The sequence below is a fragment of the Anopheles nili genome, chromosome 2, assembly GCF_943737925.1.
Source record: "Anopheles nili chromosome 2, idAnoNiliSN_F5_01, whole genome shotgun sequence".
NCBI lineage: Eukaryota > Metazoa > Arthropoda > Insecta > Diptera > Culicidae > Anopheles > Anopheles nili.
In genome coordinates, this window is record NC_071291.1 from 55,931,270 (window position 1) to 55,948,720 (window position 17,451).

General features: G+C 45.6%; 1 protein-coding gene across 1 annotated transcript; it reads right to left on the bottom strand.

The window, feature by feature from the left end:
• Positions 1–31: 31 nt before the first annotated feature.
• Positions 32–6,936, bottom strand: LOC128722216 (diacylglycerol lipase-beta-like). Its single transcript, XM_053816071.1, has 9 exons — positions 6,842–6,936; positions 6,477–6,689; positions 6,018–6,130; positions 4,598–5,150; positions 4,385–4,508; positions 1,719–2,222; positions 1,495–1,650; positions 1,320–1,432; positions 32–1,251 (listed from the first exon to the last, which is right to left on the bottom strand). The coding sequence occupies exons 1-9, from the start codon at positions 6,934–6,936 to the stop codon at positions 1,065–1,067; spliced, it is 2,058 nt and encodes a 685-aa protein (XP_053672046.1). The 3' UTR covers positions 32–1,064.
• Between the last annotated feature and the right edge of the window lie 10,515 nt (positions 6,937–17,451).

Here is a 17,451-nt window from a genome sequence, read left to right on the forward strand (position 1 = left end):
CTGCAGTCAATGCAACCAATCTGAATCAGAATTACATATAAAGTATTCGAAAGGAACACACGTAAAGGCAATGCATTTTCTCAACTGTAATTTCGAATGTGCTTAACATGAAACACCGGACCTTTTTATTTTAAAAAGTATATTATAAAAACACAGGACGGGCTCACCAGTTATTTATTTCTAATCAACCGCTTGTTTGCCAACGCTCTCGAAACGTTTTCGAAAATCACTATTATATACCTACAACACAGCTCGGCGTTCGAAAAGGAAGGACAAATTTGTGACAAAAAAAAAACAAACTTTATAAGTTAATAAATACCTTTCGTTCCGGAAACGCAGTTCCATTTGCATCGTGGACACATGTCTTTCATGTCCTTTCGTGCTCTTTTCCTGCTACCTCCTCTATCTATTTCTGCGTTCCTATCACAACCGAAAATGTATTAGACATGCGGTGGTTCTCGGTTTTTCTCGCCGCAATCCGATCAACGTTTCATTTTGTTTTTATACACAATGCAGGGGGAAAATGGCAAGAACTTGCCTTTCGAACATTGCTCTTTCTCTTTTTTCCCTTTCTGTCTCTTGCTCATGTGGGGCTCATTTTTGCTTAGTTACAATTCCTACCACTATCATTGCTGCTAGTACCGGTCTACCTAATGATGGTTCCCTCGCTCCGTCCTGGCACGTATGCTGGACAGAGTCGTCTGAGAAACCACTAACTAAACCACGCTCAATTAAAACACAATGGGACTATAATACATAAAATGTGGAATGTTAATTTGGCTGCTATTCTCGCTGGAATGCTCTTTGTCATACGCTTAAAGTCAAATTAGTTTTGGGCGGAAGGACGGGGCTAGTAATATCATCTTAGGTCATCGTGGATATACGTTCACGGAGGGGAGGCCTTGGCGGCCACTCGTTAGGGTAGGCTGAACCCTTTCAGGGAAGATATGATTGACTCTGGGTCCGGGCCAATCAATCTGGCAAGATAGCTGTCACGTAAGGCACTGTAGTGTGTATGTCTGGTGGTCCCCAAGGCTCAGCGTACCGGGGCAGGACTGTACCGATCATATCTCCTGCAGCGACAGAATGGATCCGTTGTGCGTTTTTTGATCCTCCAGGATGGTAGTGAGCGTCTTGAAAACGTTATCGGGCAGGTGGTCCAACAGCATGCGCGGCATTACCTTCAGCTCGGTGAAGTCTTCGGCCGTTGCCCAACGCATCTCGTACGTTGGTCCGCCGCTGTTTGATTTCCTATTGCGAAAAACACTCGGATTAGCACACAATTCGTGATTCACGGAACAGCGATGGACTGGACTTACTTTTCTAGTTCCGTCTTCTTTCTACGCACTATGTGCAGAATCCGGCCGCCGGTGTAGAGTCGCGTTTTGGCGAAACGCCTCAGGGAAATTTCGCTCGACAGCAAGCCACCTTCCTAGGGAAGAAATTATTACATTAGTCGCAATCGACATAAAACATAAGCAACGTTTGTCTTACCGCTGTAGCGACCGTTTGGATGGGTCGTTCCTCAGACAATAGCGGGCTTTGAGCGGCCTTCTTTGTGATCTCAGTCACATCGTGCCAGGTCGTCTCCAGATCCCTCGATGGCACTCCGAACAGCGCGTATCCAAACCCGTTCAGCATGATGCGCCACTACGAAAAAGGAATCAATTCACATCACAGACTCCCAACTGACAAGTCCACCGGTACCAGATACCTACCTTTGGCAACTTACACGCCCGGATCGTCTCGATCACGCTTGTGCGCAAGTTCTCGATCGAGTCTACACCCAATCGCATTACAAAGTCATCCCCAACACCGATCGTGAATGCGAAGCTCTCGGTAAACCGAGCTGCCTCACGGCTCAGCAGACCAGCCGGGGTGGCAAACGCATACACTCGCAGATCCGGGAAGCGACTACGCAACTTCGCTGCCAGCAGGATCGAGACACCCGCTCCGAGACTGTGCCCGGTCAGGACGAGCGTATACTCCGGGAAGGTAGCGCAGATCCTCTCGAGGATGTTGCCTTCACGGAGCCGCTTCAGCATGCAATCGACACCGGCCACCATGCCACGATGGGCGGACGATTCCGGTGGCATACCCGGGGCGTCGAAGCGTTCCGCATTTGCGACCAGATCCGTGAACACGTCACGCATCGACAAACTGCCCCGGATCGCGATGACGATGCTTTTCGTGCTGTGGTCCGCCATGATGCAGAATGGTAACTGCGGGAAAAAAACAATTGGAGTACGATCGTTCAGTACACTGGTATGGTAATAAATCTAGGGCGAGGAATTTTCAATCAACGTGCTTTACGTTCACAAACGGGAAGACGAGGGTAGATGACGCGTATAAAATGAATGCCGCAGGGATTGAAGCTTAGAGTGTATTCTGGTTCTAAACTTGGGGAACTACTTTGACCCGAATATGAGAGCTAATCTGTTATTCATCTACTGGGGAGCTATTGTAGGATGTATTCTGCAGCAGATCACAGCAGACAGTAAGTAATGGATAGACACAAGGGATGCATTAATCCTTGTTTTCTTCTCCTCTAGGATTTCTAAATTGTGTCGTTAATTTTGTGCTTTTTTTAATCATGTTTTTTATCTGTGTAATTCATGATCGTCCCTTTCTTTTTCAAAGATGTCATTGTGATTACAAAGCGTTACAGCAACAACTCATATTCATGCTATGTTCGTCACACCAGGGATGGCCTCGAGTATCATTTGACGTACAACGTTTGCTTCGTAGGGCCACTGCCCCACAACGGAACCGAGCAAGACGAATCGGTCGGATTTCAGTGTCTTTATTATGAGTGTTCCATCACAAGCTCCCAGCTGGTGCGAGACGACGGTCAGCTGGTGTGCTCCCAGTTCACGTACACACCACCTTCGATCTATCAGCCCATGTACGACCGCATCACAGCCTTCCGGAAGGGATCAATCTCAAATGGTGCCTTTCCAAAGCAACAACGAGTGCTTTCGCGTGCAAAACGAGACTTCAGTTGGATGAATTTTCTAGAGAAGGTCTCCTTCATGGGGCGACATCACAGTACCGTGAGCAAGCAGAACGAAGGATACTTCCACTATAACTTTATGAACAAACCAGGTGGCAGTGTTGGCGGCCACGATAGCTTTCGGCCTGCAACGGCAGCTGCGACTTTTGCACCATCACCAGAGCCTTTAACACCCGAAATTACGATTTCGAATGATGCATAATGACGAGCATGAAAGATGGGAATCTCGTCCACAAAGAAAAGAGATAATTGTACGGCCATTTCAATGGGAAATCAGTGGTTCTAGTATTTAAATCCTTACATTTATATACTGTTTTTCCAGACTGTGCGTGTGGTCTATTAAGTAGGTTGGATATAAACATTTATTGATCTGGTTACACACAATTTTCCTCACCGAGTTTCTTTACCAGTGAAACTCCCAATCACGAGTAATTCGTTTACCTTCAGGCTTCAATGATGTGCAGTAGAACTGTTGCCTTTCCAACCACGTCAGATAAAAACAGGATTTTTCAAAGGTTTAATGTACACCCAAAACCAGCCCCAAAAAAAAAAAAGAATGACACTGAAAACCAACATTAGCCTCAAACTGTCACCTAGAACACACCGTGTCTAATCTTAATGGGAAGAACCACGGTCGGTGGTTACTTTCGTTCGCACGGACCATAACCTGACTAGACGGGTGACTGTCACGCGAAATCCACATTTTGCAGCTGCAACAACAGCTACAAAAAACAGCCATTTGGTTGCTAACCGATAACGAACGATTCTTCCAAAAACCGAACTGTAGTAGCAACCTTGGCAAGTGTCGTTTAGGCTTAGTATACGAGCGGGTATGTGCAAACCGGTTCCTGCCACCGCTTATCAGTACGAGTGAAATTGAACTTAGGGCATACCAGCCTAAGGGTCTTCAAGTGATTTGCGATCCGCGTATAAAGCGATCACCCAGGACCACTTTTGGCACTGTGCAGTGTTGGAATTCGTGGCGCAAACATATCGTGAACATGAGGACTACTAGGGCTTTGGGATTGTTATTCGGCTCGACCATGTTGTTAGTGTTGCTGACGGGGGCCTCGAGCACGCCGTTGCAGTGTGATGATCCTGAAGGAAATCCGGAAGACACGTACGGCAAGCTGCAATCAATTCCGCCCGCAGATACTGGTAGGTACCGGCGTGCAGACTTCAAGACGATGCAGAAAACCCGAACATCTAACCAATGCACCTCTACTCGATTCAGATTCTCTCGTATTAGCCGATGAGCCAGTGCCACTGACGCCGACTAAAACACAACACGACATCCTGAAGTCGAGAAACTCCAAGTTCCTCGGTGTGGATCGCAGCTCGGAAGAGGCCTAAGCTGACGCGGCGACTTACCTCAAAGACGTGATTTTTGAAGGACGCGTGCAGGACGTCCTCACTTCGCAGACGGGATGTGTGCCGCACGCCAGCCAGATGACACAGGCAGCAGTTGTCGTCGATGATGATTTGGGGTTTTCGCCTAAAATAAATCAGGAAAACAAACAGAAAGAGCGATTTAGGAGGTGTTTCGTGGAGACGTTTTTTTTGTTCTTGACACCGCAGGCATACCGAAAACAGGCGCAGCATGTCATCTTCGGAACCAACCGGTACGGACCAGTGCAGCAGTTCAGATAGCACACCATTGGCCACCCGTAAGCGGCCAGAGCGAAGCGCAGGAAGTGCCTTGCGTTTTTGATCGTCATCCAGGCGGGTGAGGTTGCAAAAACGCGCGTAATGTCCGTCGAATACCGTGGTCCGTCGTCATTCAGCATGCGTATTCGGCGCATTTCACGCGTTTCACGCTTCTGCCGGACACGCAGCAGTACACAACCGGCCACGATGTCGGACGGCACGAGGTCAGTACCACGGAACAACGCGCTCAGCAGGCTTGCGACCTGCGTGAACGCCTCGTGGCCAAACTCATCTCGCCGCAGGCAACAGAACGCCCACCGGAACCGTCGGAACCACAGCTTGGACACCTTCCGGTGGATGGCCGATTCCGTGGGGCCATTGTCGTTCGTGTCGCGGCCGTTCTTGTACTTGGCCGATCCGAGCGGGTCGAAGACGATGGCCAGGCCGAAGATTATCAGCGCAAACACTACCCAGTTGAATAGTACGATGGCTGGAAACAAAAACGATTGTAACGAAAGCCGGTTAATGAATGTCCTTTTATTGCCCGTTTTTACATCGCGAAAGCTTGCGAAAGCTTTAAGCACCGAATCCATCTGGACACCTACATCGCAAAGTACACCTCTGAGTGTTATAAACCTATCACTTTGCGCGCGTGACGAATCAAGCGGCATACGAAACGAGTTGTTAGCGCTATGACGCAAACGGACATCTTAAAAATCCCACCCAAGCCAAGGAATCGCGGTGCTTTAGTTGACCGTTTTCCCAAGAAGAACCACGTCATAAAAATCTCTTTTACTGCCTACACCTCGCCGGGCGGTACGTAGGAGGGTAACAATTAAAACGCCGAATGGCTTGCGGGTGGTTTTCCCCCGGCGACGTTGGCCATAATGATGACGCGATCGTAATTGAACACGTGGCCCCTTGTTCCTGGAGTTCGTTAAACGTAGCAACCCGCCACAAATGCACTTGCGCATGCAATAGAAACATGTTTGCAATGAACGACACGAGTGTAATTTAATTAATTGTAAACAAAAACTTGAGTCTCAAAACATAACAGAAACGCTAACCTATTTAGCAAATTAATGTCCCATAAATCCCCTTCGCGTTGGGCACAAAAAAAAACACTGAGAGTGCGACGGCGAGACCGGGGAGTGAATAATGCACTGCAGCAAAAATCTAATTAACATGTTTTTTCCTCCCTAGCGCAAGTTATTTTAATATCACACCGCCTTCGCGCACCGCCGCCAATAGCCAAATGGCATGGCAAGAATGGCGAGAAAACACGAGCGTACATAATTACTGGGGCGGCACAGGGGGCCCAGGAGGCTCAGGAAGCCCAAGAGGCCCAGGGGCTTACCTTCGATCACAGTTCGGGATACTTTATCGTTGCTTTTACACTGGAACGTTCCGCAAAACGCCCACATGGTACCGAGCACATTTAGTCCCGTTTCCGGCAGGATTAAAAGTATTCTGAAAAATTGAAAAAAAATAATGTTATTTTTGTTTTATCTATCCGGTCATTGGTGGAAATTTTAAATGTCAATATGTTATAGGTTTGCTGATCATCTAAAATTTGTTCTGTAACTCGATTGTGAGGAATTAAACGCTAGATTATTTCCAGAGGTTTTCCAACAGACACGAATGAAAATCATAATTAGAAAACCCATAAATGTATCATAAATTGACTGTCTTGTATACTTCAAAACAACGCTAATGAAGCAATTACTAATCGTGCTATTGAAACTGCAAAATTATTCTCTCGAGTTCATGCGAAAGCATTACGAGCTTTTAGTTCCTTCCGTGATGATGCACTTACTTTATAACCAGCAGCGGCGCGACCAGGCGGCGCTTGTGCACCTCGGTGATGCTTCCTTGGGCGCTCCGATTGACTAAGACGACGAGTAGAACTATATTTACACTAATTAACACTATGGTCCCTACGAGGTAAATCCGCACCGGGAGTGCATCCTCACCGCACTCCTCGGTCACGTTCCAGTAGGTGGACGTTACGCACGAAATCAGCCCGAGCCTGCGGATGAAAAGAAAGAAAGAAAGAGAGAGAGAGAGAGAGAGAGAGAGAGAGAGAGAGAGAGTAGTAAAGAAAAATTGCACTTTATCGGTTTGCGATCCGGTGGCGGCCCCATCCATTGGGGAGGGGGTGGCGTGATGAAGTCCACTTACCATACGATCCGGAAGCAGATCTCGAACACGCACGGAAACACGAGGTCGTCCGACGCGGCTAACCATTTCCGGCCGAACAGACGCAACGCCGGCATGACCTGGAGGTGGAGGTTGCGCGAATGGCGCAGGTGGGAAAATTTATTACTCAATCATTGAAATGGAACCAACGAACGAACGTACAGGGTGAAATGTGGGAGGGAAAATGTGAACAGAACGGATTGTTCCAGTAGATGCTGGATGCTGGGCGAGATTAATCTTACACCATCTCGCCGGGCATTGGAAGTGGCTGTTGCGAACGGTGGCCTACTGAGAGGATTAACCCTTGAAGGGGTGATACAACTCAATTGGATGCTCGATCGAAAGTCAACTGCGTTGTATGTCCCTTGTTTTCTTAGTGAAAAGCTAATATTTGATCAGGTTGGTGTACAATACTGGATTCAATTCGCAGAGGTGTGCTTTCGCTCAATCACACGTATATTGAATCATATTCACAAGAAACTTAGATATGAATTTCTTCGATAACTGAATCGATCGTTAATAGAAAAGATTATTAGACAAGCACTTATACATTAAGCTCCAAGGTTGGTGTTTTGAAATCTTCTAAAATTGAAGCTTGGAGATCATTCAATTGAAAGTGATCAATTGAATTTTAATTTAGACTTTGAAGTGATTGATGTATTAAACTGCAGTAAAGCAATAGCATCCTGGATTAAATAGAATAATATTCATACGTCATTCTCTAACATGTTTAATCGTGCAATTGAAATTGTTAGTTTAAATATAGACATTACCTCAACAAATTAAATGAATCTAATCACTTTAATAATGCAATCCACGAACAGAATAAAACATGAAGTTCATTCCCCGTATCCTGACTCGACAAATCTAAAGAGATTAGACTTCCAGCAGCTATTTGTAACCATTTTGTTAATCTCTCCTAAGGGTTAACCACCAAAAGCCAACCAAAAACCGGCGTCAAGGCGTCGTTTCGAGTCCTCCACTGATTCATACCGTCGGAAGCTTTAAGCGAGCAAAGTGTTCGCGATGATAGCACCGATCACATCCCACAAATTGCCCACAGATAATGCATATTTATATACGGTCCCGGAGAACTCCAGTTCAGCTCCCTCCGCTATTTGTTCTAGAGGCGCACAATTGTACTAACGAAAGCAAAAAACAAAAATGCCTTCACATCCCACCATGAAGATGCGTTCGCTAATAATCGAATCGTATCTTGGTCTCAGATCGGTTCCATTCTACCCACAGCGCTTCGACGAAGTTCTAGCACGAATCGCTTTAATTAAAACCTCACCCAGAGAGCTGGCGCTTGGCCCGCGTGTGTGTGTGTGTGGATGGGCGCATGGGGTTGCATAATTGGAATTTATAGCGTAACGCTTTTCTGCCCAGCTCACCCTTCAGTCGGAATATGGACCGGGACAGTTACAAAGTGGCCCGCAACTCCACTCACCGATCGATCGTTCCGTCGAGATAGGGTTTAATTAATCCAATCGAGGTTGGAGATGAACCAAATGAAAGCGCCTGTAATGGGCAGGGGCGCGCTGTTAAAACGGGAAGTGCACAGCGGTAGAACGCGCAAGGACGACACCGAAGGTTGCCGACACACACGGAAGGGCGGCGGCTTTCCGTAGCCGTGGAAAAGATGAAATATTTCCACAGCTTTTCCAACCCATTCCAACTGTTGCACGGGATGCAAAGCACGTCACTGCCGGAAGGTTTTACTTACGGCTAATTAATCCGGCAATGAAAGGCAGCACTTTTTCTTCGATGTCATCTTCGACCATTCGATTTACGAGAGCTAATTCTTCTCGATGTCAGCTGAATGCGAATGGCGATTGCTCGAAAACGAAAGGAAAAAAAGGGCTGTCGGCGTCGTCGGGAGTAAATAAATCATTGTCTTCGCGCGTCGGTATCCCGAACCGTCGGTATCACGGGGCAAGGGCTCACAAGGGAGAGAAGCATGACAAAAACAAAATACCAACGCCCCGGTAATGGATGGTATCTTGCAGTGGCATCAGAAGAAGAAACCAAAGTACCGGCGTCTGGCCACGCGACCCTCGCGAACGCCCTTGAACGTCGTCGGCGGGTCGGGCCATTCCTGCGAACATGCAGCCCGGAGGCTGTAATTCACACCGCGGGCATCGTTGTCGTCCTCGCCGTCGGAAGAAAAGCTATGACGACCTTACCCGCCCAAATGGTGGCCCTCTGATCGGCTGGAGGAGCCCCAAAGGAGTGGAACGCAAGCAGGGAAGCAGCGTAGAGTTGAAAGGGCGTTGGTCAGAAAGGTCGCGTGCGGTGGGAAGCGATAACTACAGGGTGTTGCAGTCGTGATGCAAAATCAAAACGGCATGCAGGTTTCGAGCCGATTTACACATGCCTCTGGAACGGTTCACCTTAACCTTTGCAATGGATGGCCGGGTTTCCCGCATTTCACACCTTCATTGAACTTTAAACCACGTTCATGGCGTTAACCCTTGATTGTACCTTGACTTTGGAGGTTGTTTTGGGAGAGCTATTAGTGTTTATATATACGGCTCAACTTCATTTGGATTTAATCGAGCATTTGCAAGCGTGAATTGATCTAATATTTCTGATCACTTGTCTATTCTATGGTTGCGTTCTGTTCATATATCTGCGCTGTTGAGAAACAGCCCGACAAACTTTGTTAAAAAGTTTTTGGAAAGAACAGAGTTCCAGCTATAGCTCACAATTTAATTACATTCTGTACGAAGAAACCGATTGGTACGCCAATTAAAGCTTCGTAGAGACTTGGAAATTGTAATGAAAATTCGAAGGAATTCCCATCCGAACTGCGCAATCTACTCTTTCGAGCGTCATTCGATTGCCGGTATTTCGCTGTCAGCAGTCACTCTCATCAACGGAACAAAATCCCATCATAAATATTTTTTCCATGAATTTCCAACAGGTTGAAATTAACGTAACATTTATGATGCAGCAATTCTAGCAATATCAACAACAAAATAGCATTATCTTCAATTTTTTCGAATGAATAAAATAATTGAGGATTTATTTTCACAACGAAGTATTTATTCAAATATGATTCAATAGTCTGATGGCAGTATTTTTTGTTATAAAATGAATTTAATTGTTTTCAAACTAACATTTTACCCAACTTCAGACTCGGGCTACTTAGATTCCATCGCTGAATCGTGATCAAGCACAATATCGCCGTAAATCGGACACCTTGATCTGGGCACCGCCTGCTTCGCGGTTTGTATGAACAAAAGGTTAATTGCACCATCCTGCACCATCGCTTCTCACACCGTTCCATTTTTCCATCCGCACCCGAGGTGGCCTCTACCCACCGGACACGTGTGCAAGGATTGCGCCGTAAGTGCAGCTGGGCACTGTTGACTTATCGCATCGATTCCGAGCGCTGGTCGGTTGGCCGGTCGCACCAAGGACAAGGTGGATTACAATGAGGAGGTGACCCGAACGAGCTAGTGTTTTGCCTCTGCTCCTTGAACCACCCTATTTTCCATCCATCACCCGCCCAGTCGGTGCCTGGTTATTAATTTAGCGAGTGCGATTATTAGCTTCCTGAGCGGTTTGCCTTTTTGTTGCTGTCTTACAGCTGACCCTAAAGCTCAAACCTGACGCGCTGAAGTGGAAACCCTCTCCCATCGATCGTGGATCGAAGCCACTAATGACCATGGCCGGAGAGGTGAGGTGAGCTCAATTATTTTCTTCACGATAGCCAATTTTGTCGCCACAGCTTCAATTTCAAGCACGTGATTTAGTTGCAGGTTCTTCGCAATGCAAGCAAGTGAGATCAAAACAACACAATGTTTAGCACATAGATTTAGATAACGCAATGGAGTCGATCAAAGCGATCTTCCAATAGGGGTTAGTTTGCTTGGTATTTATTAAAAATATTTAATAGCATACACAGGTAAATAATACAGAATGATTCGGTGACATCTTTACTGCATAATAGTTACAAACCAATGCATCCAAAAAAGCAGAAACAAAAGCGAAACAATTTACGGCTTGCATCACTCGGGTCGCTGCTGAAAGCTCGTCGATAAGCCCGTCGGTCAAACCGTAACCTCTTCCAACGGATACGGAACGGTGCGGTGAAGCTGATTGCATCGCCTTATGCGGCAAGTGCCGCTCTTGGCCAAGACGAACCGTCGTCCTTCAATGTCGATGGTTGGGAAGGACTCGCATCCAGTTCTTACGCAATTGCGCCGGCAATTAAAAGCCGTATCGGCATAGGAGATTTCTTTTAAACATTTACGGCGCAATATTAAGGTGGAGAAAACTGTACGAAACCCTTTCGCATAATGCGTTCATGGACGAAAGGAAAACCCCCACAAGCACAATACACGAAATGCGGACGAAACCACTCGCGTCATTGCGCAGAGTAGCAAAGATAATGATCGCAGCATCGTTCGGTTTCGATGATTCAAGTGTGTGTTCATAAATCATGTATTTGCATCGACCGCAATGCCGCTCTCCAGCTTCTCCGGTGGCGGATGGCGAAAGTGATGAAATTTTTATTGTAAGGAAATCGCGGCCCGTCCTATCCCTGGACTACGTGCGCCCAGACCAGGCCCAATTATAATGAAGGTCCGTTTGCGTAACGACGGTATTGAGGGATGATCAGGTTGGAGTTTTTGTGAAGTACTTTTGTACATCCATTGAGTGTAGGTTTCGAAGACAAATCATAATCAACGTTCAACGGGATGAGTATGATTATAAAAGTTGATAGCTTAATTGAAGCCCATCTTCACGGTTTTATTACCTGCTTTTTTGCATACAAGTTTATTGTAACATCGTATAATTTTATTGCTAATCTCAAAAAATCACATATTTCATACATAAAACAGTCTGAATTGCATAAGATTTAAGATTTTATTACGTTGAAAGTATTTTTATGTCTCCATTTTATTAGCTGTATGTTTGTTAACGATGAAAGGTTATAAAAATCCTTCAAAGTTAATTAGGCGTATTCATCATCATAATTTCGGTAAAACGAAGCCGTGAACATGACGCTTATGACAAATATGAAGAAAATAATTAGGCAACAAAAAGGCGCACCAACACATAATTCTCAAAATATGGTGAATGTGTTTTATCCAACCCACTTAACCACCCTGCCAGTGGGCTATGAACCACCGCACAACAACATCCATTGCGAAACAATGTAATAGTTTTCCAAGAAATCATTTCAATTTGCTTTTTTCTTGCGTTTATGTCGTGCTTTTTCCCTCCGTAAAGCTTCTAAGCAAGCCCAACGTACCATTCAAGGTCTACCAAGAAGGACGTAAGCGGGCTACATTTATAGCCCACAATTGCCCTCCTGACAAATGAAGACGAAAAAAAAACATCCATCTTGACGACTTTTTCCATTATCTCCGCTCTATTGCCGTTCCAGGAAACGCCACTTGCTTTCGGTTTCTTATTGATATAATTTGCCCCGAGGGCATAGAGTGTGGCTCGGGGGCATAGACGATCGCTACATCTTTCAGCGGGTCAAAAACATAAAGTTGCATTTTTTAAATGTAATTAAAAGCGTGCGTTTCGCTATTTTTGCCTCGCTTAGCGCTTGTCGTGATGCGGATTCATCCAGAGCTTGGAAGACAAGGGGCAAAAACACAGGCACACGACACACGACATCAACATTTGGATGGAATTATCCAATTATCCAACAACAGCCACAAGCGCTTCGAGCAAAACTACAGGCCCGGTCAAAGGCGAGCGTTTACAATTGCTCCAATAAGAGATAAGCCCAGACAAAAACGCTCGTTGCTTATCCAACTTCATCTGGCCGGGACGGTCCTGTTTCAGGAGGCAAGCAAATTGCATCACAACGTGCGGGGGTTTTGTGAATGGAGTGAAGTAGCCGGAAAAAAAACTTCCTACCAGCTAGTGGACGCTCATTAAGGAATCGTATTAGAAACCATTTCCAACGAAGGGCCGTTTCAAAAAAAACGTCGCTCGAAATGAATGACTCGATTTATTCAATTACAACTTTTGTATGGGGAGCTAACGAAATGGATGCGAATCCGGATGGATGTAATTACGGCTCGATTGGAAATTTAATTCATTCTGTGTCATCACAAACGACGGGCATTCGGTGAATAAATAAGTTGTTTGTATTGTTACACTTATTTTTAGAAACCTGGTACATATAAAAGTGCGGGAGATATGCATACCATATAGATTGAATATTCTTCAAATTTCATTTTTTTTATTTTCATCTAACATTTTTTGATATTTGAAAAATATTAAATGTTTAATAAATGCTAAATTATAATTACATGATGTTTATTTTACTGTTAATTAAATGTATTTTCCTCTAATATCTGCTATAGAAAGCGTTAAACGGAACCAACAACTACAGCCTACACAAAATTATTGTCCGCCTGAAAGCTGCTACTGTTCGTGTCAAGTACTGACTCAAGATCTCTTTCGATGAGCTCACGGAAAACCCCGCAAGTGTTTCTGCACGTGGGGCTTTCAGAAAGTTTGATTAGAATCACCTGACTTGCGTTGAATATTCAACACCGTCGCGGATATTGAGCGCTGCCTGATGTTCCCGTTTCCAACGGCGGCCCATCGATGTTGGCGACATTTTCAACCTTAAGCAACTTGAGACTCTTCCCCGCTTCTCACGGCCAAACACCGCTCCTGACTGCGCAGTGATGGAATGGAAAACTTTGCCAACTGCCGGCGTTGCTCTCGATTACGAGAGAAGTTTGTAAAATGTTCCCCGCGCTCGCTGCCGAGTTTTGTGCAAATGAAAATAAATCACTCGGTAGTATTGTTTGTCGAGCAATAAATATTAAAACGTCTCCAGAGCAGCTACCCTTTCGCGCACGAGACCAAATGATCGGTATGAATAATTCGAACCAGTTGAGGAGCAGCTCAAAATGACTCAGGACCACGGTTTTACACGCAGGCATGGCTACCCGGTCGGTAGTCGGGTGAGGTTCTAAACGAGAGTAAATTTGCGATGCCATTTAAAATTGAACCCGCTTTGAAAGTAATCCTTCCTCGGCGTAACGGGCGGATTGAGTTGCAAGTTTGTTGTGAATTTAATTTCAACTTTATTTTAATTGATAGATTGATGTTAATGGTTTTTAGATAATGGATTGATTTGCAAAAAATCATATATAAATTGACGGAAAAATAATATAAACTTTATGTTACTCGATTAAAGAGCCAACGTAATAAAACTGATAATGGATTAATTGATACCCTATCAAGGACATCAACCTAAAAACGGCGATATATATATTTGGTCATAAATTAAGCAACCAAGCAACGTAGCGTTGATTTTACTTATTATTTTTTGTGAACCTCAGAAGCCATTTGATAGGTTTACTATACAACTAATCGATTATTCTCCTTATTGTGTCACTGATGAAATTGAGGATCGACTGCTGAATTGAACATACGATTATTTGGCTGTAAATTTGACAGTTTTTATACATAAATGATTACCACACACCATCTAGCAACATGAAATGAAGTTCAATAATTGAACAAATATTCTCGCACCACAAATAAATAATTCAATGAACAGTTTCTCATATCAAGCGAAACATAAACGTAAACTTCAAAAACGTCACACGTCAAATATCAGGCGCCTCCATGATGGCGTAGAATGGTGAACGAAAATTAACTTTTACCCACAAACTCTGCAACTATCAAAACCACGCACCGGACGTCGGTGTTGGTGTCCGGAATAGAGAACCACGACGGCACGTACCGGCTTCTTTGCATACGTGACTGCGGCTCCGGCGAGTTCGCATCCGCACCCACGTTTGGATTGCGCCAAAGCAAATTCGCCCCGTTTGACGTCAATCGCAGCCCGCCCAACCGAAAACACGGGATACACCTCCCGGATGGGTGGATGCAAGGGTCTTCCCAGGCTCACCTCCCTGGGCAGCTGTGACGCCCTAACCCCGAAACCTGGAAAGTCATCGCGCATTAGTTCCACCAGCTTCACGCTGGTGGCAGCAAATGAACACGTCGAAATCCTGCCGGTGGGCTCTCTCGACGACGGTGGGACGTCAATTTGTTGACGTCTCTCGGGTTTCCTCGAGGGAAAACCTCCCCAAGGTGCCACTGCCCGACGCTCCCGCTAGCCAAACACCAGCCCAGGCACGGTAACGATGACGAACAACGCACCAAACGGGGCCTGTCGGTGGCTTGCTTGTTGCAAAAGACGTCAAACAAGTTACGCCGAGCCGCTCATTGGGTCAGGGCACTCCGGTAAAAATCTGCGCGGTTTGCGTGGCCCCGATGAACGCGCGCGTTGGTGCTGGCGAAGGGAAAGCCTACTTTTGGCCACCGCAGAGAGCTCTGACAGGTGGTTGACAGAATGCACGATCGATTCTCACCGGTGCCAGCTCTAGGTCGTATTTGCGGTTAGCAGGACGAGCCCTATTGCTCGAGCCCGATATTCGAGCCGATTTGGAGCCTCCTATCGCCGTCTATGTGGCCAGATTTTCCACCAAGACACCGATCGTGGTCGACTCTCGAGTGGCTTCGGTTTGGTTGTAATCGCATACGGGTTACTCTTGAGGCAAAATCGTGAAATCACACACGACGAACCACAGCAAGGTCAGACCCGTCTTGGTTTTGCCTTTACGATGTGCGCCACTTGGAATAAAGCACATCGCAGTGGCGTGTCTCGATCGTGAGTATGACCATGCATTCCTGCAGGGCCAGCGATCGGAGAATGACTCGGAGTAGAATGATTCGTCCGATGATGGTCCTAGCGCCCTTTTTTTTCCTCTGCCCGATACGACGACTGACATCATTGCTCTTGTGCGAATGCGTTTTATCTCAATTTCAAGTCTTCTTCGCCGCCTCATAACGCCCGGCTTGGTGTGAGATTTATTTCTGCACACGGTTCGCGTCTTCGCGTCATCGCACGCTGGCAGATCAATGCCAATTTTACTCGAGCAGTTGATGTACAACTATTGCTAATGCCAGGTCAAGGACTGGTATTCAAATGTTCGATTGAACGTGTGATTTTCGTTAGCATCACACTTTGGGGAAAAAAACTCTTTTTTGGTGTAAAGTCAACTAATAAACTTGTGTTTGAATAAAGCATCAATATCATTATTTGGCACTTTAATTAAATTGCAGTAAAATACATGAAAAAAGTGATAAAATATCAATAATTTATTCTACAGATCAAGAAGAAAAAGTTATCATATATATTTATATTTATTTTGACATATTTTCATCAACTGTGGCATTATTAACGCAACATACTTATTAAAGTAAAATTACATTGATGTTCATACATTTAGGGTAGTTTTAGCAAAAAAAAAATAATTTGCAAAAAGCAGTAAGCAGTAAAGATTTAGTAAAAAATGAAATTTATTCCTCAATCAAGGAAAAATATGAAATTAAAAACCAAATCAAAATCAGGTATTTTTTATGCAAACGATCCACGGGTCTAAAGGATACGTTTCAAACCTATGGCTAGCACCACTTCCCTATATGAGGTTCACAAACAGTAGAAAACAGGAAAATTAATCTTCGAAAACACTCTCGCCTGTCTGGCAAGCGCTCATAATGTCCATCTCTCTGCCACCGACATCGTTGTTGTACATCGCCCGAAAATGGCAATATCGAATCCGTTTCGTCTACTCCACCAAACATCACGTCGCGTGATTTCATCAACCCAAAACCCGGCAACTCATAGTCAGCAAACAAAAAAACAAACATACAAATAAAACCAAACATTAACCCGAGTGAGAGAGAGAGAGCGAGAGAAGAGGGGCCCCGTCGAGGGACCAATCATGAAGGGCTTGGGCCAAGCGGCCTCCAAGCTCATATTTGCTTGAGTAACAAGCGTTTACAAAATTTCAACACCACTCCCTTCGTGGCTGTGGCTCACCCTCACCCATCCACGATTCCACGATTGAGCTCTTTGGCCAAGGTCAAGCGCAGAGACGCCCGGTCGCGTTCCGTGGCGATGGTTTCGCCGTCGTCGATTTGCTGCGGCATCTTTTCTGAGGTGCCTGTAGTTTTTTTGTTTCACGATTCCGTACCCGGGCAGACTTTTCGCGGGAATACGAGCGATGCCTACTCTGTCCGATGGAGTTATTTTCGATCGAGAACAATGCAGCAACGGAAGGCTGCCAATCATCACCTAGTTGCCTAGCTAAACTCAGCCACTTTACAGCGAGAACCGCACCACAAACTAACCATCACGCAACCGAACAATAACGCGGGGGCAAATGATTTTTGCAAATGACCCCGGAAGAGGTTCGCGCACGGTACCGGGGGGAGGATCGATATCCGGAATATTGCAGTCACGAACAAGGCAGGGGGGCATATTTTGAGCCCCTTGCTATCGGGAGCCAAAACACGCACACCGGTTGGTGTGTAAATATTCATAATGGACACACGAACTGGTCGACCGTGCATTTGGATGGCACTGTGGAGCTGTCAAAAAGCAGGCAAAGGCCCATCGGCGGTCCGAACCAATCAGTCTATCGGCACGCACCTGACCAAAGTCCAAACTGATCGAGCCCCGACCGTATCTAACCGTAGTAGCAGCCCTTTGCGAGACTGATGACTTCCTCAATGGCCCACGT

Excerpts from the sequence above, each read along its gene's own strand:
- LOC128722216 (XM_053816071.1), bottom strand. The coding sequence starts at position 6,936 with ATGCCGGCGTTGCGTCTGTTCGGCCGGAAATGGTTAGCCGCGTCGGAC. Across the intron at positions 5,151-6,017 it reads ATCCCGAACTGTGATCGAAG|CCATCGTACTATTCAACTGG; the intron begins GTAAGCCCCTGG and ends TTTTGTTTCCAG. Across the intron at positions 1,433-1,494 it reads TCCAAACGGTCGCTACAGCG|GAAGGTGGCTTGCTGTCGAG; the intron begins GTAAGACAAACG and ends TTTCTTCCCTAG.